At 52.8% G+C, this 22,284-nt stretch overlaps 9 protein-coding genes across 9 annotated transcripts; 5 read left to right on the top strand and 4 right to left on the bottom strand.

The window, feature by feature from the left end:
* Nucleotides 1-166: 166 nt before the first annotated feature.
* Nucleotides 167-3,715, top strand: ENP2 (Small ribosomal subunit biogenesis). The gene is made up of 2 exons (XM_062912306.1): nucleotides 167-737; nucleotides 809-3,715. Exons 1-2 carry the CDS (start codon nucleotides 706-708, stop codon nucleotides 2,721-2,723), a joined length of 1,947 nt encoding a protein of 648 aa, XP_062766088.1. The 5' UTR covers nucleotides 167-705; the 3' UTR covers nucleotides 2,724-3,715.
* On the bottom strand, nucleotides 2,951-3,481 carry QC763_406690 (uncharacterized protein; the record flags this gene model as incomplete). The annotated part of the gene is made up of 2 exons (XM_062912307.1): nucleotides 2,951-3,225; nucleotides 3,289-3,481. The coding sequence occupies 2 exons, from the start codon at nucleotides 3,479-3,481 to the stop codon at nucleotides 2,951-2,953; spliced, it is 468 nt and encodes a 155-aa protein (XP_062766089.1).
* Nucleotides 3,716-5,215: 1,500 nt separating the features above from the next.
* Nucleotides 5,216-10,709, top strand: PaME4 (Coiled-coil putative protein). Its single transcript, XM_062912308.1, has 3 exons — nucleotides 5,216-7,532; nucleotides 7,584-7,920; nucleotides 7,972-10,709. The coding sequence occupies exons 1-3, from the start codon at nucleotides 5,801-5,803 to the stop codon at nucleotides 10,412-10,414; spliced, it is 4,512 nt and encodes a 1,503-aa protein (XP_062766087.1). The 5' UTR covers nucleotides 5,216-5,800; the 3' UTR covers nucleotides 10,415-10,709.
* Nucleotides 10,710-10,732: 23 nt separating this feature from the next.
* On the bottom strand, nucleotides 10,733-11,710 carry QC763_406710 (uncharacterized protein). Its single transcript, XM_062912309.1, has 3 exons — nucleotides 11,388-11,710; nucleotides 11,204-11,320; nucleotides 10,733-11,142 (listed from the first exon to the last, which is right to left on the bottom strand). Exons 1-3 carry the CDS (start codon nucleotides 11,398-11,400, stop codon nucleotides 11,096-11,098), a joined length of 177 nt encoding a protein of 58 aa, XP_062766086.1. The 5' UTR covers nucleotides 11,401-11,710; the 3' UTR covers nucleotides 10,733-11,095.
* Nucleotides 11,711-12,079: 369 nt separating this feature from the next.
* QC763_0069510 (uncharacterized protein) lies at nucleotides 12,080-12,530 on the top strand (the record flags this gene model as incomplete). Its single annotated transcript, XM_062905965.1, has 2 exons — nucleotides 12,080-12,328; nucleotides 12,406-12,530. Exons 1-2 carry the CDS (start codon nucleotides 12,112-12,114, stop codon nucleotides 12,528-12,530), a joined length of 342 nt encoding a protein of 113 aa, XP_062766085.1. The 5' UTR covers nucleotides 12,080-12,111.
* Nucleotides 12,531-12,644: 114 nt separating this feature from the next.
* ALT1 (alanine transaminase) lies at nucleotides 12,645-15,647 on the top strand (the record flags this gene model as incomplete). Its single annotated transcript, XM_062912310.1, has 3 exons — nucleotides 12,645-12,765; nucleotides 13,599-14,225; nucleotides 14,281-15,647. The coding sequence occupies 3 exons, from the start codon at nucleotides 12,645-12,647 to the stop codon at nucleotides 15,333-15,335; spliced, it is 1,803 nt and encodes a 600-aa protein (XP_062766084.1). The 3' UTR covers nucleotides 15,336-15,647.
* Nucleotides 15,648-15,693: 46 nt separating this feature from the next.
* Nucleotides 15,694-17,756, bottom strand: RPN7 (proteasome regulatory particle subunit). Its single transcript, XM_062912311.1, has 3 exons — nucleotides 16,979-17,756; nucleotides 16,103-16,917; nucleotides 15,694-16,039 (listed from the first exon to the last, which is right to left on the bottom strand). The coding sequence occupies exons 1-3, from the start codon at nucleotides 17,438-17,440 to the stop codon at nucleotides 15,841-15,843; spliced, it is 1,476 nt and encodes a 491-aa protein (XP_062766083.1). The 5' UTR covers nucleotides 17,441-17,756; the 3' UTR covers nucleotides 15,694-15,840.
* A 316-nt stretch (nucleotides 17,757-18,072) lies between these two features.
* On the top strand, nucleotides 18,073-19,581 carry ABD1 (mRNA cap guanine-N7 methyltransferase; the record flags this gene model as incomplete). The annotated part of the gene is made up of 1 exon (XM_062912312.1): nucleotides 18,073-19,581. The coding sequence occupies one exon, from the start codon at nucleotides 18,073-18,075 to the stop codon at nucleotides 19,579-19,581; it is 1,509 nt and encodes a 502-aa protein (XP_062766082.1).
* A 146-nt stretch (nucleotides 19,582-19,727) lies between these two features.
* GEM1 (ERMES complex Ca(2+)-binding regulatory GTPase gem1) lies at nucleotides 19,728-22,226 on the bottom strand. Its single transcript, XM_062912313.1, has 2 exons — nucleotides 21,975-22,226; nucleotides 19,728-21,918 (listed from the first exon to the last, which is right to left on the bottom strand). Exons 1-2 carry the CDS (start codon nucleotides 21,982-21,984, stop codon nucleotides 20,048-20,050), a joined length of 1,881 nt encoding a protein of 626 aa, XP_062766081.1. The 5' UTR covers nucleotides 21,985-22,226; the 3' UTR covers nucleotides 19,728-20,047.
* Between the last annotated feature and the right edge of the window lie 58 nt (nucleotides 22,227-22,284).

The following is a 22,284-nucleotide window of genomic DNA, read 5'->3' as shown; positions in this document are numbered from 1 at the left end:
GCACAGGTCCCCCCGTACCCGATATGGCGGAGAGGGACTAGCTGCGCCAAGCCCACTGCCCCACCGAGCCTGCATGGGTAGCACATGGGGGCATGACCAATCTGGGTCTCATCAATGCTCGCTCACTTCTACTATTTACCGTGTTCTTCTATGTTGAAAAGACTACGTTTTATCTGGAGTATTGAGTTTCGTAGCTATCTTTACAGCTATGGAGATACCAGCTGTTGTCAAACATACATGGCTCACGCTACAGCAAGCCACAGTCCAGGGTCTAGAGTAGCTGAGAGAGAGACACCAAAACATGAGCAGGTGATAGACTCATGATACACCGTGGGCATCCTCTCCCTCTCTAACAACAGAACCCATTACTGACAACAGAACCCATTACTGCGGCTCAACAAGGACCTATGTCCTCAAGTCTTCAAGACACTTAAAAACAGGCGGGGATAAAACAAGCTTCAAGATTCAAGACCCACCTTCAACTGTCACCGTTTTGACCCACCTTTGAACGCTGGGAACGGAGGTTTCCGGCGCTAGAGGAGTGCAAACTCCATGGACCGTGCAGCAGAAGAATTCTGTCCGCCTTCCGTTTCGGGCCCCAATGATTGAAACTTTTTGGTTTCTGCCCCCCCAGAGCCAACCAAGTCCATCCCAGAGCCTTTGCGACGAGATTTCTTTTCTTTACCTGCAGCATCACCACACACCATGAAGTTGACAAACCCGGGAGCGGTTCCTGTGTAAGTTTCAATCTCTCTTTCTATCTATCCCTCTTTTTCAGGGAATTACAAGCAGAACTAACCGAAATCAGCTACACCGTCGCAGGCCCCTCGACAGCTCGGCCGCTGCCAGACTGGCTTGCGCGCCGCAGGAAGAGATCCTCCAAATATGACCCCGAAAACCTCAATAATTTCGAGCTGCTTCAGGAATTCGAGTTCGAGGAGGCAAGCAACTGCGTACGGGTCAGCGAGGATGGCAACTGGATCATGAGCTCGGGCACGTACAAGCCCCAGTTCCACGTTCACTCGACCGCCGAGTTGTCTCTTTCCTTTGCGCGCCACACCAAATCCGAAAATACGACGTTCATGCTTCTCAGCTCCGATTATACGAAGAGTGTTCACCTGCAGAACGATCGATCACTCGAGTTCCACACACCTATGGGCTGCCACTACGATGTTCGCCTTCCAAGATTCGGTAGAGATCTGGCCTATCTCAGACAGAGCACTGAGGTGCTGGTACCAGCTGTTGGTGTGAGCTCTGATGGTTCGGGGTTCGGCGAGGTCTTCCGGTTAGATCTCGAGCGTGGCCAGTTCCTGCGCCCATGGCAGGTTGATGTAGGAGAGGATGATGCGGGTGTTGGTTTGCAGGGTGGAATCCATGCTGGTGCGGTCAATGTGGCGGCGGTAGCGGAAAGGACACACGGCCTCTGTGCTTTCGGTACTACAATTGGAACCGTTGAGTTTTTCGATCCACGCAGCAAGGGGCGCGTGGCTGTTTTGGGGAACCAAGACGGCGAGGTCACGGCACTCGATTACAGCAACGATGGGCTTTCGCTGGCTTTGGGAACGAGCACGGGCCAGATCAGAGTGTTTGACCTCAGAAACCCGCGTCCATTAATGAAGAAGGATCAGGGCATGGGTCTTCCGATCAAGAAGCTGATTCACATGAGGACACCCACAGAGGAGCGCAAGCTTCTCTCGGCCGACAAGAGAATTATCAAAATCTGGGATGAACACAGCGGCGATCTCTGGACCTCGATTGAGCCAATGGTTGACCTCAATGATGTAGTCCATGTGCCAGATTCCGGTATGCTCTTGACGGCTAATGAGGGCAAGCACATGCACAGCTTTTTTATTCCAAATCTCGGCCTCGCACCCAAGTGGTGCACGTTCCTCGACAACCTCGTCCACGAAATGGAGAACGAGACCCAGACGGAGACCTACGACAACTACAAGTTCCTCACCCTGCCAGAACTCAGAGAGCTCAGCCTCGACCATCTTATCGGCAAAACCAACCTTCTCCGGCCATACATGCACGGTTACTTTGCACATGCGAAGCTCTACGACCAAGCCCGTCTTATTGCCAACCCGTACATCTGGGAAGAGGAGCGTGCCAAGAGGGTCAAGGAGAAGCTCGAGAAGGAGCGCAGCAGCAGAATCAGAGGCACCAAGAAGGTCAAGGTCAACCAGAAACTTGCCGACAAGGTGCTCCAGAGACAGGAAAACAGAGGCAAGGTGGACCCCGAAGCTGGGATCCTGGGTGACGAACGTTTCGCGAAGCTGTTTGAGGATGAGGAGTTCAAGGTTGATGAGCTCAGTAGGGAGTTCAGGTCTCTTAACCCCAGCACTGTTGTTGGTGGCAAGCCTGGTCAACAACAAGATGTTGACATGGCGGATGCCAACTCGACGGACTTCAGTGGTAGCGAATCTGAGGAGGAGGAGGAAAAGCCCAAGAAGAAGAGCAAGGACGAGGTGGTTATGCAGGTTTCTTCGTCGACTGCTCCTCGCGGTGGGAAGATTAGGGATCTTGCGTTTGGGGATAGGACGCAGAAGGATACCAGGGAGTCGAGGTTGGCTGGGAAGAAGGAGATTGTGGGTGAGCAGGCGATCACGTTTGTGCCGGAGTCCAAGAAAAAGAAGCAGGAGCCGCCGCCGCCGAGGCCGGAGGGGAAGAGGAGGGATGATGGGAGGAGGAGTGCGAGCAGTAATGTGTTCCGGAAAATGTAGATGGTCAGATACCCTGAGGTTTTATAACTGTTGTTCATTATACAAGTGATATTGGTACATGTCATCTGTCTGTTGTTTGCATCGAGTGAGAGCCTCATGATGCAAAATTGTATCGAAATCCGTTCCTTGTCCAGCCATAACCCTTCCCCAAATCATCGTCTACCCGCCTCATAATTCCAGCTACCCCTTCTCTCACACATCGCCTCATCCCTCCCTACGCCTGACCTCTACTTCCGGCTAAAGTTTGACTTTTTATTCTTCTTCTTCCCCTCGAGCCCCTTTTCCAAATCTTCCAGGCGTTCAGGCGTAAGTCTAGGGGTAGGCGGGACGTCATCGAGCTTTACCCTTCCGTTCCTGCTCCCGCCGCCTTCTTTGACGCTGCGAGGGAACTCGGAGCGGCGTGGGGTGAGGGCGGTGACGACCTTTCTTGCGGAACGGCGAATCGTTTCCTTGACGGTCCACTCGCGCTTTTTGGCGACGTAGAAGAGGACTGAGGAGGCGACTGCGGGAGATGTTAGTGATGATCAGAAAAGGGGGGGTTGGGGTGAGGAAAGGGGAAACATGCTCCCTGCTAAAGCAACCACGACGACGACAACGATGATGGCTACGAGGGCACCCCGGGAGATGGTGATGCCGCCTGAGGAGGTGCCGCTCGCACCGGCGAGGGAGCCATCGTCTGGGGTGCCGTGGCCAGCGACGTCGTCTTCGGTTGGGGTTAGGGGGAAGGGGGAGTTGTCTGTTTGAGGGTGGGGTGCCATATTTGCTGTTGTGCTTTTGCTCCGCTATTGTTCGTGTCTTCTCAAAAGAACTACCTAGGTTTCGGAAGGGAAGTGTGAAATGCGCGACCAGCAGCGCGAGAGTTGGATAGATGAGGTTATTCACAGAACTGGATAGATTGGAAAAGAAAAGGCAGCAGCCGGGATTGTACAAACACCAAAATATGAGAAGGGGAAGAAAAGAAAAAAAGGCGGAAGCGCCGCAAGTGTGCGGCTTAGTGAGGGTAGGGGCCGGTATTTAGGACTGAGCAGCAACACACTGCCCGACGACGGCGGGAAGAGACATCAGGGGTGCTTGGGTGGAAGAGGGGGCCAAGCAGAGATCGACCTTCAATCACTTGTCCGGTATAGGATGGGGATTTTGGTATTATAGCATGAACACCACCACCCTTTTCTCGCTACCTATCACCTATCACCTATCACCTATCAGTTCTTCCTCACTACGCAAGGAGAGGAAGAGGTGACTGTGACGCCTGCTGCATAACTCCCCTGGTAGTGAACTGGAGTTTCCCCACATGGGAGGTGAACTCACTCGGCACTTGCGAAGCACAGAGGGCTTTGTATAGCAACTGGCATGCATATCAGAAGGTTTCAAAGTAAAGGTTGCATCTCATTGGACTTGCAAGCGCCCGGGCTTGTAGCCTGGACCCTGGTCTTTTGGATGTCTTGGCGGGCTGTAGGGCGGGAAGAGGTGACAGGGGCTCAGGGGGAGGTCGATGGGCCGACGAATGGGAGGAGGGAATGGGCAAGAGGGGTGGGCGGCTCGAGCGCTCGAGGGACTTCACCCTCGTGAAGAAAAGGAAAAGAAAACGAAGCGCCGTTTGGGCACATGTGCATGGTGGTGGCAATTGCAGGGCGAGATCTTGCATGGTGATGGTGATGGTACCTGAATATGAGGCCTGGTTGATGGATAACGTCAACTGAGACCGCAAGCCTGCGATGTTGAAGTGAGACCAAAGTCGATTTTGCTGAACGGTTCGCATAGATGGCTCTATGTACCTACCTTGTGCTAAATGTGAGCGATCAAACCATGCCATTCTCTGTGTAGAAAACCGCTCCAAATCACATCACACCTATCGAGATGCTGTCTTCTGACTGGATGTCACCAAGGCATGTGTGATGCTGTAAAGAGCCTTGGCATATCACACCAATAGCTCACTTGTAGAGGTGGTAGTGATGGCTGCTTGTCACAGTGTACCCCTCACTCTTATCCGAACCTCACACTCTGTTCAACTTTTTTTTCTTTTTGCTCTCATCACGAGAATCCAATGCTGACTGTGGTGTTGTTCTTGTCGCATTTTTGGAATAAGAAGGACTGGGTCTGTGGCTGGAGAGTGTGTCGTTTGCCGCTTTGCTTCAGAGTCGGGGCTGTCGGGCTTGGTAGGATTCCCGGCGGCAAGCAGTCTACTGGGCTTCCATGAGCGCTTCGACAGACCGTCAAAGAAACATGAAGTTTTAGGTTTTCCGGGCACTCTTCTTGCTGTTGCAGATGGCATGAAGGAAGAGGGTTGACAAGCATGGTTCTATTTTCGGCAACATTGTCGAACATGCCTTTTGGCGTTACCCCACTATCATTTCCCTGTCAACGCCGCCCGTTTGTTTTCTTTTCGAGAGGTGCAAAATCAAGGGGGGAGCATCATGGCTCAGGGGTAAACTGTCTATGAACTCCCTCATCCATAACCTCGTGAACAGAGAATAACTCTAACTATCGATCGTGGGAAATAACCAACTTGCCTCGGAGATGAGTTCTGATTGTATCTCGAGTCCTTACCTCACACCAGACAACTCATTCTGCCGCCTTTGACCTCACAGCGCAAATATGACATCGGACTTGGAAGTTTTTCTTGATTTATTTAATGCCACCGGAATACATATTCATGGCTTCCCGAAGTTTCAGGCAGAAAAAGGGTCCGATGGCGGGGGTCGCCCGAGCTCCGGTCTCCCTGCTGGGAAGGCACGACAACTTGAAGTGCAGGGACAGGCAAGAGGCTACTGAAGGAAGTCACGCTCTTGTTCAACTTTGCCTCTGCCAAATTCTTCCATGTCCCCCTTCCATTCGCTCATCCAGAGTGCAACTGTCAATCAACGGCGTCAACAATCCACAAGCCTGGGCGGTATCATCCATGCAGGAGACAATCGCCATTTGACCCCTTTCTCGCTCTTGAGTACACCATCTGTGTAACATACTCCCTACTAATTTCTGCGCTGGGCCTGGAGTCCTCCTCCTGACTGGCTGTATCAGGCCTTAGGACTTGCTGGCCAATCCAACACCCTTCTCGTTTCCCAGACACCATCAACACCATGGAGCAGCCTTTTCCCACCGAATTCGATACATCCCACGGGCGTGGTCAGATGACCCGGAAACCATTTGACAGCTCCCCGAACGACGGACAGTCCCCGAATACGGAGCCAACGCTATCGGCAGAGAAGCCAGCCAATCCCAAGAACATCGTTGATTTGACTGATATCGAGAACGGTAAGCTTCCGCAGGTCCCGGAAGACCCTTCCACCGAGCCAGATGCCACCAAGAGTTTCTCTTACGGCCCTCCTGTCACTGTCGTCCCCAACCGGTTTACAGCACGCTCTCCTGGAAAGCCAACCACGCCGACTGGCCTACGTGAACAGCATATCAAAGCCCCTCCGCAGGCTCATATACCCAAGTTCCCTACCATCGAAGGGAAGCCCGGACTAACGCGGTTCTCTGGCCGCAACCGACGGAATAGGGTCATTCCCAACCCATTGGACGCCCGAAGAGTATCCCCTATCCAGAGCTTTCGTCCCTTCCCTGATAACGGTGACTTTCGCAACAATGATCCAGCTGCCCACGGGCCCAAACAACCCTCGCCACACCCCCAATTTCAACCACACCCGTTTCCCGATCTGCCTTCTCCCAAGGTCGCAACTGCTCATGCGACGTATCCTCAGCCAGCATATGTTGAGGACGCAGTGAGCACTGGCCATGGTGCCGAACCTTCAATTATTGATGTCACCTCACCTGTCAAGCCCAACGCAATGGCTACCGACCCGGGATATGATGATGAAGACTACGGTTTCGATAACAATGCGGAGTACTACGCCGAGATGCCTGATCAATATGTTCCGCAACATCATCCGTTGCCGAGTGATTTCGCAATTTCATCGCCGCAGGTAACACCCCAAGTGAAGAAGACATCTATCCATCCTTCGGCTCCAAAGCACACCACAGGTGATTCTCGCAGCTCTCGAGGGTCTCGCAGCCACCGACACCCGGGTGATCGGCCGGCCCATCGACACCGAATGCAGCCAGCCATCAAACCATTTCGAAAGACGAACTCAGCAAGCAGGAAGGCAGAAACCATGCGAAAGGTGGATGAATCCATGCGGAATGTACGTGCTCAGTCGCATAGTTCAAACATATCAAGACGCAGAGATGCACCGGACACCAGAAAGGCCCAGCATCAACATTTCCTTAGGTCAGAGAAATCATCAGCCAAGTCCGTCACATCCAGCCCTGAGCTGAAGCAACAAACCGTTCGTGTACGCCACAAATTTGCCAGTAACATGGCTGAAGTGCTCAACGAGTTCAATATGGATCAGGAGACTGCCTTGCTGAAGCAACGGGAACGCTACCGCGAGAATATCAAGTCCCTGAAGCTGGAGCTGGAGAGGGCGGCGGAGGAGTCCTCCGCTCTTGTTGCACAAAGCATCGAGAAGTCCAAGGAGATACAAAATCTTCAAGCATCTGAAGCTGAAAAAGATGCTCGCATTGTGGAATTGCACACCAAGCTTGAGAACTTTGAGCAGCAAAACACAACGCTGGCAGAAAAGTTTGCTGCGTTCAAATCTCGATGCAACAGTATCATTGAAGAACAGCGAGCTCTGTACAATGACACCAAGTCACGGTGTGAGGAGACGATCACCGAAGTGCGCAACATTGCATCAGCCAGGATATCCGAAGCAGAGGCAGTTGCCCAGAAAGGCGAAAAAGTTCGCAAAGCGCTCATGGAACGAGTGCATCAGGACATTGCTCAGAACAAGAGAGAGTCTTCCGAGCGTGGGTCTCCAAACCATCTTACATCCATGATTACTGGCTGACTTTCTGTAGTGTACGAAAAAATACGTACTCTAACACAACAGGTTGAAGAGAAGGATCATCAGATTGCCCGCGATCAAGAGACCATTCGTGGCTTGTCTACCAGAATACAAGATATCCAAGCTTCATCGGAAAGGTTCGAGAAGCTTGCCGCCAAGAATGAGGAAGTTCTCTGCAACATTGGAGAACTGATTACGGAGGAGTCCTCTCGACGTGAGGAATCCGCGAAGGAAACTAATGAGTGGTTGGATTCCATCTCCTGTCAGCTGGAGAAGGTATCGCAGACAGTGGTCGACCAACCTGAACTGACGACTAGTCTGGGAGAAACACAAGCAAAAAGCCTCAACGAGTAGGTTCATTCATATTCGTGTATTTGTCCTTGCTGACTGGTCTCCTCCAGCATCAATGCCAAGCTCGAAGTGATGCTGGTATCTCGAGAGTGTGTGAGCGATGCCACCAGTCAGCTGTCAACTTGCATCGAGACACAGATATGGAAGGTCCTGCAGCGTCTTGATAGCCAATTCGACACAATGGGTCAACAACTGGCGCTCAAGGCGGAGGAGAAGGCCGTACTGTCCACCCTTCTTGAAGAGAAGAAGGCTCGTTGTGGAGCACTCGAGCAAGAGATTGTGACCTTGCAGCAAAAGTCCAGGGAGCAAATTGAGCGTATCGACGCACTCCAACAGAATATTTCTGCCATGGAAAGTCAGCATGGCAATGATCAAGAAGAGATTCAGCGTCTGAAGGATATTGGCTCCCGGCTGGAAGACGAGAATGAAAAGTTCAGCGATGAGGTCGAGTTAAAGACCGCCACGATCAGAGAGCTCGAAGACAAGCTTAGGTCTAAGGGAGAGACATACTCCGCTGAGGTACGAACATTTGGCATCGAAGTCTCCAAGCTCAACCAGGCCCTGCGGGAACAGGAGCACTCGAACCAAATCACCGTCAAGCAGGTTTCGGAAGCTGCGAGGAACCAGGTCAAAGTTGAGATGGAACGCATAATTGCAGACACCAGAAGGATGCTTCAGCAGACTGAAAGACAGAGAGATACCTTGGTTGGAGAAATCAAGATGTTGAAGGGGACGATTCAGGAGAATGAAAGCCGGCACCAGACTGCGATCAGAAATGCCACGGAAACTGCTCAGAGTGAAACTCGCATTGATATGGAGCGCACCATGTCGGCAGATCAGAGGCTATTGGCCGAGACACAAAAGCACAGGGACAAGCTGATCACCGAGGTCAAGAAGCTGGAGGAGGCGATTCAAGAAAGGCAACAATCGACTCTCGAGGCCGTTCAGAAGGCATCTGACACCGCGCGTCGCGAAGCCAAAGATGAAATGGAACGGGTCGTTGCCGACACGACAAAATTCTTGGAGCAAGCCCAGCAGCACTTGGAAAAGGTTGTTCAAGAGAAGGAGCAAGAAAGGGAGCGCAACTCGCATCTAGTGGATTCATTGAAAGGGATGCTGGCAGCTGAGGAAGCTACCAAGAACAAAGTCATTCAAGAGTCCACAGAGCGTTTGGCAGAGCGTAGTCAGCAGATTGAGGATCTGAAAGCTCGGGTAACTTCGCTGGAAGCTGAGAGAGATGCAGCGAGAAAGGCAGTCGCTGAGCTATCAAGCGAGCGTGATCATCAACGTGTTCGGTGCGAAGCTATGGCTTCAGGTTTGATGGATTGGGCCCGGCAATATGGGCACCCTACGGATGCAATTAGAGAACAGTTTGCGCATGGGAAGGTCGAGGAGATCAAAGCCTGCGTCTTGCATACACTGGCCCAGCTTGCACTCTCGCAGAGGCTAAAGGCGCTCAATACGGAACCTTCATCGGAGCATTCCCAATCACAGGACTCATCGGGGCAGGCTGCCATCTCTCGTCAAGAACGCCCGCGAGTGGAGGTAGAAACAGCCAACATGGACGACAGTACCACTTTGCTTGGGAGCCCCGGATCCCTGAGGGGAGAGAGCCCCGGCACGCTGCTGGGTGGTGCATCTGCCACTCCTCTCTCCAGCCCATCGAATGATCCTGGATCCCAAAGGCGGCGAGTTGTTATCCGAACCCCCATGAGCGAACCGGACCCGGTTCCGCCAACAGTAGACCAGGAGAAGATTCGAAGAAGGGAAGCTCTCCAACCCAAGTCAGTCTTGAGGCGCGTAACCCGAAGCGCTTCCTCTGGTAGGTTGAGCCAAGAGAACATTGCTGGCGTTACTGAGGCTGGCACCAGTCCGGCTCCTTTGGGTATCCAGCACATTGTTCCAAACATTCCGACACCAACTCGGCCAACACCGGTGGCCACCACTGTCAAGCCAGCGACAAAGCGTCTGACCAAGAGGAAGGCTCCAGCGAGCGGCGGTTCTCGAGCCACGCGAAGCAAGACGACTCCGTTAGCAGCGCCTGATGAGCACCCCATCTCTGCCCTAGGGGGCTCAAGAACCCTCAGTTTGGAACCAAACTCACCAGATCAGCCACCGAAGTCAACAGGTCCTCAGCAGGGGCAAAGTGCCTTACAGGCAGCTGGCCAAACTAACAGCTCAACCCTCGGAGGACCTCAGAGACCCAGCCCAGAAGAAAGGACCCCGCTGCCAAACAGCGCCGGTTCATGGACGTCAAGCCAGCCCCAGCCCGCAAACGCAGAAGACTATGGCATACGAAGGCGTCGTAGATCATTATCCCCTGCACTCGAGACAGACGCATCCGGTCTCCCTATCTTGAGATCGCAGCCACGATTCTGGTCTCGACCACAAGTGCCCTCAACAGCATCACAGCCACAAGAGCTGCAGACCTATCGGAATATAGGGGATTATCAGGACTCGATTATTGATTCGCAGGAAACGCACGAAGCCTAAAACGGTCGTGGTTGGCGATGAGTGGGATGTTGAGAGAATTGCTCGCTGAGATTTGCTCATGATTTGGTACTATCTGGAAGGACGTAGGAGAGTACATTGTTAGATCTCCATTTGGCATGTTCAAGAGCACCCCTGCTTTATCACACTATATGGAAAAGGAAAAGATCAAACTAGGAGTTTATATGACTTACTTTTATAGAGATATGTGACTGAGCTGACGGAGCTTCTGGGGGGAGTCAATAACTATCTTTAGCAAAGCGGTACAGAACTGCTGTTGAAATTCATCAATCTCTTGACCCTTTCTATTCTCGAAGAGCTCCAAATGATACTTTAACTATGGCATCATCAGGGAAGATGGGTAGATTGACTCGTTCCTCTATTTGACTTAGTCTCTCTCCCAAACCGATAAGCGCCGGTTATGCTATGTGGTGTCTTTTTTCTCCTTGTTTTTTGGATTGATAATGTACAATGGCGCAGAATTTCGGTGGTATCGTACACAAAAAGGCCCAGCTCTTTTCCCCAAACCTCCTTCTTCTATCATCATCTTTGAGCCGTCCATTTCCCCATTCTTGTTCTGCCGTATATGATGGTGTATTGGGTTCGGTCTTGATCCTCGTTCCCAGCCATTTTTTTCCCCAGGCCTTTTTTGCTTTTTTGCTCATTCGGTTTAGATGACTTGGTTTATTTCCCCTTTCGTTTTTGTTCTAGGAACAGGACCCTCCTCCTCACTGTGGTTAGAGCCCTGTTAGCATTTTGGGTACCGGTTTGGGGAGGTGTGGTGTCTCGTACCAATCGGATCGTACTTGATCATGCTCATTGGGATTCCGACACGGGGGCGGGTGAAGGTATAAAAGTAGCCCGTTTGTGCCATGGAGAGGAGGCGGACGATGATAACACGGGATTTTGCTGTTTTCGTGTCATGTCAGCAGCGTTTCTCCTCCTTGGGTTGGTGAGGAGAGAAAATGGAACGGACCCTTCTTGGCCATTTTAACTTATTTTTGACCAGTTCCCGGGTTATGGGACCTGGTGTATGGTTGGTCGGGAATGGGGGTGGTGGTGGTGGTGGTCGTCGTCGTCGTCGTCGGGGGACTCGGCAATGGATCACGAAGTTTGGAGCTTGGAGGATGGGTTTGGATTGGATCGGGGGTGCACGGGCCAGGGATTGTGGGCTGGATTTTGGAAGGGTTGGGGTTGGTATCGATAAGATAAGACACAGTGTGATACGGGGTACCTTTATGGACAGTTGGGCTGACCTTCAACCGAAGCTAGCCATCGGGTGGTCATCTCATGTTTTTGTTGAGGGTTTATCAGGTGAGAATGGGACATGCAATCAATTTAGGAGAGGGGGTGGGGGAGGGGGGGGGGCTTGTGCGAGTGAAAGGGTCGGGAATTGGGGGAGGAGGTCTGGAACGTGGTGATAGAGCTACATTAATACCCCGCGGTTACACTCACTGGATATGAGCGCTGGAGGTGAGGGTGTCGTGTGGTTATTGGTATAACGTAAACTTTCGGGCATTGGGTCTCGTGAGGTTATGAAGATGGATAGACATGAGGGAGCAGGGTCTAGGCTTGAATGTCTCAGGTTTTTGCCTGCGATAAGAGAAGTTCGCTGAGTTGTTGGTTGGGTCACACAATTCTGTCTTCTAACCCCCACCTTGGCCATATCGTGAAAGTTCGAGGGAAGGCGCAACGCAACGATGTCAAAGAGATATTCGGTTGCCATGCGGCCTTTTTCGAGACAGCCACATCTCTTCTTGCTGCTACTATTCTCATCTGGTCTTAAGCCGCACCCGCCGGCCAACCCGGTCCTAGTACGGAAACGAAGCGACCCAGACAATCGTGGCCTTCTCTTATTACACCGCCCGAGGGCTCCATTTTCGGAGCCGCGCCTCCCGCAGAAGAGAGACAATAAAGGTGTGACCACGAGGAGGAGAGGTTTCGGTTTTTTCTCTTTGCAAGAAAGAGGTTCTCACACCGGCAACCGGCGACAGACAGCAGACCACCAGACCAGACCGAATCAACTGATCGTTTGACCGACCCCCCGGAATCGAACGAAGGACGAAATTGCTTCTGGCGCCCAACGGGACGGATGCTGGTGACAGGTTTTGTGGGATAATTCGTTCAACCACGCCAGAAAAACCGCCCAGAACCGGGCGTCCGCTCCATCTCCGCTATCCCCGGGTCTTGTTGTTCGATATTCGATTCGAAGCGCAAACGTCATATCGGAAACATGGCGCCCTATCTGATGCGAGTCGCCCGCCGTGGGACAACGATAAATAACTCAGCGCTGAGCCACAGCGCCAGGTTCATCCCGGGCGCACTCCCGAGGGGAACCCCATCCACCCGCGCAGGTAAGGCACAAAAGACCGAACAATACAATTCGTCTTTCCATTTCCCCTTCTTTTTTCATGATGGCCATGCCCCTTCACCTCCTTGGCGGGCCATGCAGAGGTCATTTAATCCTTTGCTTGGCGTTTGCAATTCCTCCAACAAGAAAAGCTGGGGTGATCTGAATCTGGGGGATAAACACGGGGACCCGATGTCCCAGCCGGTTTCGGCCGGGCAGGGACCATTCTTGCATCCAACACCCGGGGGGGGCAAACATATGGAACTCGGATGACGGGGACGGAGAAGTGTGCTGATTCCCACATCTTTTCATGTGTGCCTGGGTCTTTTAGGGGCTCAGCAGCCAACCACCTACCTCTCTCTGCTCACCCGCCTTTTCCCATTTGTCAATTTGATTGTTGATACACTTCACCCCCCCCAAGTTTCCTTTCTTCGGGATTGTCCGCTTTCCCTTAGTCCAGTGACTTTTAAGCTGTGGGTGTGAGAGAAGGAAAAAGGAAGCCGTCTATCCTTTGGACCTATACTCTTGCTAGCCTTGCCTGGGTTTTACGAAAGTACATATACGAGACTAGGTTGACATCTTCCTCTCTGCTTGAAGGCCGGACCTCGCGTTCTTCTTTCTCACATTGTCCTCGAAAAGCCACGGTCGTTTGTGTGTTTTTACACCAAGGGAAAAGCACACAGGCGCGCTCTCTCTCTCTCTCTCTCTCTCTCTCTCTCTCTCTCTCTCTCTCTCTCTCTCTTATTGTCTTGTATCACACACTACATTCTTTTCTCTTACAAGAACTGTTTGATCTGATCCAACCAATCACTCTCTTACATTTTGTGCCCATTGCAGACGTCTCGGGACTCGCTCCAGCCCCGCCATTGACTGCTACTACCCCGCTATCGTCGGCTGCTGCTCGTTGCGCAGGTCGCTGCTTTTCGTCCATTACTTCTACCGGCAAAAGAGTCGGAGTCATCCCGGTCGCTGCCACTGCCGCCGTCGTTATGGGTCAACTCTCGAACCAATCTCAGTCGCAACAACAGCAACAAGTTCGCAACATGGCGTCTTCATCCACACCATCGTCGTCGGGTAGACGACTAAATATGAACAACATCAACCCCCACGTCAAGGCTGCCAAGTATGCCGTGCGTGGCGAGCTCGCCGTCAAGTCGGAGGAATATAGGGCGTACCTCCAGGGCGGGATGACGGACCTGCCGTTTTCAGAGGTTATTTCGGCCAACATTGGTAATCCTCAACAGCTGGATCAGAAGCCTATTACTTTTTTCAGACAGGTGCTCAGTTTGCTGGAGAACCCCGTGTTGCTGGAGAAGGAAGATGTGCTTATTGAGCATTTGGGGTACAAGAAGGATGTGATTGAGCGGGCGAAGAAGCTGCTCAAGGTGGTGGGATCGGTGGGTGCGTACAGCGCCAGTAACGGTGTGCCTGCCATTAGGCAGAGTATTGCCGATTTTCTAGAGAGTAAGTTCTTTTTCAGTACCTGTCAGGCCAATTTCATGCTGACTGTTTGTTGTAGGGAGAGATGGCTTCCCCGCCTCTCAATCCGACATTTACCTCTCGGCCGGTGCGTCTTCCGGTGTCAACACCCTCCTCCACGTCGTCTGCCAGGACTCCAACACGGGCATCCTCGTCCCTATCCCCCAGTACCCATTGTATACCGCCTCCCTCGCCGTCCTGGACGCCCACTGCGTCGAATACCACCTTGACGAGTCGAAGAACTGGGGAACCGACCTCGAGATCATCAAGTCTTCGTACGAAGCCGCCAAAGCCAAGGGCATCGACGTCCGTGCCATTGTCATTATCAACCCGGGCAACCCCACTGGCGCTTCCTTGTCAGAATCCGACATTCGCTCCGTGATTGAATTCGCCCGCCAGGAAAGACTAGTCATCCTCGCCGACGAGGTCTACCAAACCAACGTTTTCATCGGGGAGTTTGTCTCCTTCAAAAAGGTGCTGAGGACCCTCCAAAAGGAGCGTCCAAACGACGGGTTTGACCAGGTGGAGCTCGCGTCGCTGCACTCGGTGTCAAAGGGCATGGTGGGCGAGTGCGGGCACAGGGGGGGTTACTTTGAGCTGGTCAACTTTGACCCGGACGTGCAGCAGGAGATTTACAAGTTTGTGTCCATTATGCTCTGCGCCCCGGTCATTGGGCAGTGTCTGGTGGACCTGATGGTCAACCCGCCCCGGCCCGGGGAGGAGAGCTATGAGCTTTACAAGAAGGAGTATAACGCTATTTATGACGGGTTGAAGGAGAGGGCTACGGCGCTGCACAAGGCTTTTGAGCAGATGGAGGGGGTGGAATGCGGGAGTCCGCAGGGGAGCATGTATTTGTTTCCTACCATCAACCTCCCTGAAAAGGCGGCCGAGGCGGCGAAGAAGGAGGGGAGGACCCCGGATGAGTTTTACTGTTTGAGGCTGCTCGAGGCGACGGGGGTTTGTGTCGTTCCCGGGAGCGGGTTTGGGCAGAGGGAGGGGAGCCTGCATTTTAGGACGACGTTTTTGGCGCCGGGGACGGAGTGGGTGGGGAGTATTGTTAAGTTTCATAGGGAATTTATGGAGAAGTATCGTTAGGGAGAAGAGGGTATGGATGGGGCGGGGGCGTTTTATGCAGTTTTCAAAGTTTGAATAGCGAGCAAAAGCGTTATTTGTTTCTCTTTTTTTTTTTTTTGTTCAGTTAAAGAAATGGGTTATTCCTGTCTTGGTTGGGTCATGTGCTTGTATAACATCCTCCTCCCTTCTCTTTTCTTTACTCTCTGGATATCTCTCCTCTCTTGTCTTGAAAGGGTTATGGATGGAAATGTACAAAGAGGCGGGAGTGTGGTTGTATAACATACCTAGACAGCAGGGTAGGATGCCTCAAAATAAAACAAAACTCAAACAAAACTTGATCACTGATTGTGGATTTTGACCACAGATACACTTGCAACCGGATCAAGAATCAATATTGACGCTGCCATTGTCTTAACACAACTCTTTACTAACCCAGCCCAACATTAATTAGACCAGGCCCCTTCTACCACATCTACTACATAAACCAGTATTCACTTTCCTCATCCTACCACACCCCCTCGAGTTTCTAAGCTCTCTCACTCCCCCTCAGCCTAACCGCCTGCCCATACTTCTGCAGCTTGGTGATCAACTGATCACCCTGGCGCACCACATCCTGATACTGTTTATTCTTGTCATCTGGGCGGTTCGTCTCAATCACACCACGCCCACTGACACGGTCAATCGTGCAGGGAATGCGGCCAGCGGCAATGAACTTGGCGAGGTCACTACACAATTTCCATATTAGCACACATCTCCCAGACTAGTGCCTCCCGGAAAGAAAAACATACCGATCCAAAAAGTCCACCGTAATCCCAAAGTCATTCGCCATGCTGTCCAACCCCACAACCCTATAACTCTGCAGCAACTGCTGATACGCCCTCAGCCGCATCTCCCGCACAAACCAGTTCTTGTGCTCATGAAGGTAGCGATCTTGCGTAAGGAACTGCTCCTCCACCAGGGCCAGAGCCTGGAAGAAGAGCTTATACCGCCCGTTATACAAGGAACTAACCAGCTGGGCCAAGCTCCCGAAATCAACAGACATCTCCGCCTCGGCCTGCTCAGTGCTGGATCCCAAGGTGGTAAGATTGACGACGGTAGTCTTGGCCGCAGAGGGCGCACTGCTAGCATCTTGCATCTCCGCATCCACACCAGGACCGGCAGAGATAGCCCCCGACAGAGCAAGGAGCTTGTCCTCGCCATCGCCAAGAATAGCCTTGATCTCTGGGGCGTCGACAACCTTGGACTTGAAGTCCACACGCTTAAGAGAGACGGAGCCGGCCAAGACAGCGTAGACGACCAGGTTGGAGTAGGTGCAGAGTTCGTACGAGGTAAAAGTAGACAAGGAGTCGAGGAGGAGGGGAGCGGCGAGATTGTAGCTGCGAACCGTGAGATTGTGCAGACCTTCATACGCCTTAAGTCTGTTGCGTCTATCCCAATCACCACCCGTCTCGACCAGGGTCTTGGCCCGCGCGACTTGCTTCTTGACGAGCTGCTTGTCGCCGTAGAAGAGACCCATGCGGATTATCGCGAGGACGAGGTCGATCTTGGTGCCGAGGACGCCGATTTTCTCAAAGATGTCTTCGTGGGCGGCGATGGCTTTGTCCTGTTGAAAAAATACATGTTAGATATTGCTTGGCTAGTGCTGTGTTGAAGAGCAGACGCACCTTGTCACCAACCCGAGCCCAGAACTCGGCCCTCTTGCCCCGCGCAGCCTGAATCTCGGTATCGCCCGCCTTCTCAACCGCCTCATCCTCCTCCTTCTGAAACTCCTCCAACTCCTTCTCGTTATCGGCGTGCAGTTGTTGGTACAGGACCTCATCCCAGGGTAGGTTTATGCTCGAAGTGGGGTTCTTGGTGTTGATCATGCCGGCGGCGACGCTGTTCTTTCTGCTGGGGGCCTTTCCGGGCACATTTGAACTACCCTCCCCTACGGAATTCAAGATGCCTTCTGTGGGGTGTGCAAGGTACTTGTAGAAGGGGGCCATCTTGTGCTCAGTGATGGCATCCTGAAGGGCCTTGGCGGCGGATTGCTGGAGGGGCTTTGAGGCGTATGGGTTCGTGAGGGTGAAGACATGCTGGGCGAGGGGCAGAAGAGGCCATTTCGCGTATTGAGGATCTGAGCCCATGGCTGCGGTGGGTTTATGTGAAGTTGGGGTTGAACTTGGAGTTGTAGTTGTAAGTTTAGTGGTGACAGATGAAGCTGGATGGAATCGAGGCTCAGGTCCCAGAGTGGTTGCGTCAGCTTCAATGGGAAGCACGACAGGGCTGTATCGCTAGAAGTTCAAGTTCGAGACGATTCAAGTCGCTCGTAGTTCCGTCGTCGGCAACGGAAAATAAAAGGTCGTCGTTTGGATTAGAGTTGGAGGTTGAACAGATGGAAAGTGGGAGCTTCGTTGCTTGCCTGTCTGGGTGTCCGTCTTGCTGGGTTGGGTGGCTCGAGCGCGAACTCTCTCTCTGCAAGGCTGCCAAAAGCTCGCGTCAGTCAGCTCCCAGCCTACAGAGGTGCTGTCTTGGCATCTGCGACCGGACCCGGCAAGCATCCCCTTTCCCTTCCCTGTCTCGGCTTGCTCCAAAGTAAATTCCTGGACCTTCAACCTTTTAACAACGACAGAAAAACAACAAACGAAGAGATTTTTTGTCTCACTTCAAGTCTTCTCACGCTCGCTGATTTTGTTCAATTCATCTCGAGGGATCGAAACATCTAATCAACCAAACCATCAGCCGAAGCGACATCGCTTCACCCATCACCTCGCCCATCATGGCTGACAACGACCAATCCGACCTCCCCCAACCCTTCAACGCTCGCAACCTCGTCACCGCCAAAAAGCGCCAACGTTCTACATCCCCAGGCAACGGCTCCGGCTGCGGCGCCCCCTCCGGCGAAGCCCCCAAAAAACAACTCAAACGCCCCGGCCAACGCGCCCGCATTGACGATGCCGCCCGTGAACAAGCCCGCCAGCGCGCCCTAGAACGCCAGCGTCAACTCCAAGCCCAAGAAGCCGCCGGCGCCGCAGCGAACACTCCCACCTCCTATGGCCCCTCCGGCAGCAGCAGTGGCTCTTTCCCATCCAACCACAACTCCCGCGGCAACATCAACGACGTCGTCCGCGCCCACTACAACGCCGTCCCAGAGCGTGGTCGCGACTGGAGGAAAACCGACAGCAGGATCAAAGGCCTGAGATCGTTCAACAACTGGGTCAAGAGCTGCATCATTCAGAAATTTGCGCCAGACGAAGATCACTCCCCTGGCGCCAGGGAAAGAGGCCAGACCTCTAATAACCGGCTTTTGGTTCTTGACATTGGCTGCGGAAAGGGGGGTGATTTGGGGAAATGGCAGCAGGCTCCCCAGACGGTTGAACTCTACGTCGGTCTCGACCCGGCAGATGTCTCCATCGAGCAAGCCCGCGACCGCTACAGAAGCATGAACCGACCTGGTGGTGGTCACCGGGGAGGGAGAGGTGGTCATAGGGGTCGCCCTCCACCCCGGATCTTCGAGGCGAGGTTCCACGCGAAGGATTGTTTTGCCGAGACGATAGGAGATATTGACATTATTCGCCAGGTTGGGTTCAACAATAACAACGTCAGCGACAACAAAGGGTTTGATGTGGTGAGCATGATGTTCTGCATGCATTACGCGTTTGAGACGGAGCAAAAGGCGAGGCAGATGCTGAAGAATGTGGCGGGGGCGTTGAAGAAAGGGGGGAGGTTGATTGGGTGCATCCCAAACTCGGATGTCATTTCGGCAAAGGTGGTGGAGTTTAACAAAAAGCAGGAGGAGAAGAAGAGGCGAAAGGCTGAAAAGGAGGCGAAAAGGGCCAGGGCGAAGGAAGATGGCGAAGCGGACGACGAGGACCCTAGTAAGGAAGACGGGGAGCTGGATTCTGATGAGGGAGAGGCGGAGGAGACTGCTGCTTGGGGGAATGATATCTACCGAGTAAGATTCCCCGGTCCTACGCCAGCGGACGGGATCTTTAGACCGCCGTTTGGGTGGAAGTATAACTTTTTCTTGCATGAGGCAGTGGAGGAGGTGCCGGAGTATGTCGTTCCGTGGGAGGCCTTTCGCGCGTTGGCTGAGGATTACAACCTGGAGCTGCAGTATCACAAGCCGTTTGCGGATGTGTGGGAGATGGAGAAGGATGATAGGGAGTTGGGGCCGCTGAGCGAGAGGATGGGGGTTAGGGAGAGGCATGGGGGGAAATTGCTTGTTAGTCCGGAGGAGATGGAGGCGGCGAGCTTTTATGTGGCTTTTTGTTTTTATCGGGTTTAAGGGCGGTATACCGCTATGGATTGGGAGGAAAGTGTGGGATGCTCTATCAATGGAGCAGAGGGGGCCGAGGCTCTGTTATAGAGCAATGAGAAACCAAACATGCGCTGCTGGTTTAAAAATCATCTCTTGCCAATCATCACAGTGACGCTTCTGGTTGTAGAACAGCAAAATACTCTGGAATTCCGCTGAAGATACAAGGTAGAGTAGAAAAAGGGATTTAAAATGCTATATAGCGTGCGTATACCTCAAGGTGTAGGTGTGCATAGGACGGGTATCAATGTAAAACGCTCTCTTTTTCCTCTTGCCATTGAGAAAAAAAGGGGGGGCCAAACGATGGGGGAATGGAAAAAGAACTGACTACAAAACATATGTTTAAACAACCCCCCTATCAAACTCCCATCCATGCACCTAACCCTACTCCCGCTCCCAAAAGAAACCCCAATCTGATATACACATTTCCCTTCCCTCACATCGAACTTGTCGACCTCCTCCAAATCATAAACGCCGCCAACGCCGCGCAAGTCGTCGCGCCCAACGCCATATACAAGCTCGTCCGATCCGGCGCCTCCTCCGTCTTCGGAAACGCAGTACTCGGGTTCGTCGCCGCCTCGGCCAGCGCAACAAACAGCTCACTGATACTATGCCACGTAACACTCACATGCAGCGGCGCAGACATATTCAGCGCCGCGGTATACGCATCAGGCTGCAGCTCGCTCCTTTGCGTCGTCTTGTCGCAGTCGGCCTTGAGTGCCGTGTATATAGCAGGCAGTTCGTCAAGCTGCGGGTACCGTTTGCGCAACTCGACAATGTGAGAAAAAGATTCCGGGTCGGAAGAGTCATAAGCGTAGCAGATGAGATCGCACGCGTCGAGTTTGGCTTGGTTTTCCAAGATGGCGGGCTCGAGCTCGCCGAGTTCTTCGAGGATGAGGTAGCATTGCTTTCCACCTCCCAGTTCGACGCTGTTGACTGCGCGGCGGGGTTTTATGGTGGGATGGTAAAGGGCGTCAAAGGGGCGGTTGAGGAAGGCGTTGAGCAGGGTTGATTTCCCAGAGGCAGAGGAGCCTAGGATGTAGCAGAGGACGATGTTGCGGTCTACACGGCCTGGTCTGCGCCTTCGTTTGCGGGGTTTGGTGATTTTGAGGGCTGCTGTGGTTGAGTCCCGGGCGTTTGGACCCTCAAAACCTAGGTAGGCAAGATATTCGAGTGTTGTTTTTGGTTCTAGGAACGTGGTCATGCTCCATTGTGCCAGCCATCCCTGAAGCGTGATGTGCCCGGCCTCGTTCCGGACAGTGGAGGATGGGAACGATGTTTCCACCCATGATGGTGGTAATCCAGGGGTGGGAGCGAACAAGGCTGCCAGCTCCTGGTCGTTGAGACCTCCGTCGTTGTCCTTGTCAAAGATCAAGAAGAGATCCATGAAAAAGCGGTAGCCAGCTGGACTAAGCTCAGTCGAGGCATATTCTGGCACGTCCAGCTTCGGTTGTAAAAAGCCATCCTCCAAACTTAAACTGTCAGTGTAATGGTGTTTTCGGAGAATAATCCAAATGGTCTCATGGCGACCCTTCTCAGCGTAAAGCTTGTTCAGCTGCAAGAAGCATTGTAAATCTAGCCCCTTGCTTATGTCGCAAGTTGGTACGGCTTTGCTGACAACAGCCTTGATGTTCTCCAGCTCTCCTGGGAGCAGCGGCTTATCGAACGACTTTGCCTGGAAATCGTGCATCTCCTTATCGTTGAGATAACCGTCTTGATCCCTGTCGCACAGATAGAAGACCCTCCTCAAGGCGTCAACGCAGGCTGGTTTGAGTTGGCTTTCTTTGTGGTCGTACAGCGGGGCTATTGGATGTGTCACGGCCTTCTGACATAACCAAAAGACCTCAACTACGTTTCGTCCCTCCTTTGCGCTTGTACGTATGCAAGAATCGATCTCCCTAAACTCGGCCATGACTGGTAGCATTTCCTCCTCAAGCACCTGCGCTGTGTTCCCATCACCGGTAAGATCTGACTTGTTGGCGCATAAGACGACGGGGACGTTGACGCCGAGGGAGCGAAAGTAAGGCATCCAGAAGAGGGCAACACGTTCGTAGCTGTAGTGGTCCGAGTAGACCAGCATGATCACGGTGCATTTTCGGATCTCTCTCCGGAGTGTGGTTCGGTCTTGGGGTCGTGCTGAGGTATCGACGAGGGTGGTGGTGACATTCTCGTGGCCGGGCGTTGGAGGGATGGTAATCTGGGGCAGGACGGCTTGTATTTTGTTGGAGACGAAGGTATCCTTGACGAAGGTAGCGATAAGACTTGACTTGCCCGTCCCCTCGTCGCCGCAGATACAAATTCGAACTGCTGTAGACATATGGTCAGCTTCGTGGAAAATTGCATGTCCAGGAAAGGTGCGGTACCGGTCGCCATGTTTAAGGCTGTTACTGAAGCTTTGATGTAGCTCGTCTAGCGAAGGGCCATGATCTAGAGCCAGAGAGATGTGGATTCTCAGTAAAAGACCAGATGGCAGATAATAAAGCTACCGGGAAGCAACTGTAGTGGTAAAAGTGTCAGGCCATGCATGATATTGGACCATTGACGTCTGGTGGCTTTAAAGTTGAGCTGTCCCCCTTCCCGGCGGTCATTTGCGCTAGCTTTCCCACGAGCCCCGCCATTGACGTCCGCTGACAAGACCCAGCCAACCAATTGGCTAAAAAGTTAGCAGGGTTA

The sequence above is a fragment of the Podospora pseudopauciseta genome, chromosome 4 (assembly GCF_035222475.1).
Source record: "Podospora pseudopauciseta strain CBS 411.78 chromosome 4, whole genome shotgun sequence".
Lineage (NCBI taxonomy): Eukaryota > Fungi > Ascomycota > Sordariomycetes > Sordariales > Podosporaceae > Podospora > Podospora pseudopauciseta.
The sequence above is the reverse complement of the archived record's forward strand: the minus strand, read 5'-3'. Positions and strand labels throughout refer to the sequence as shown.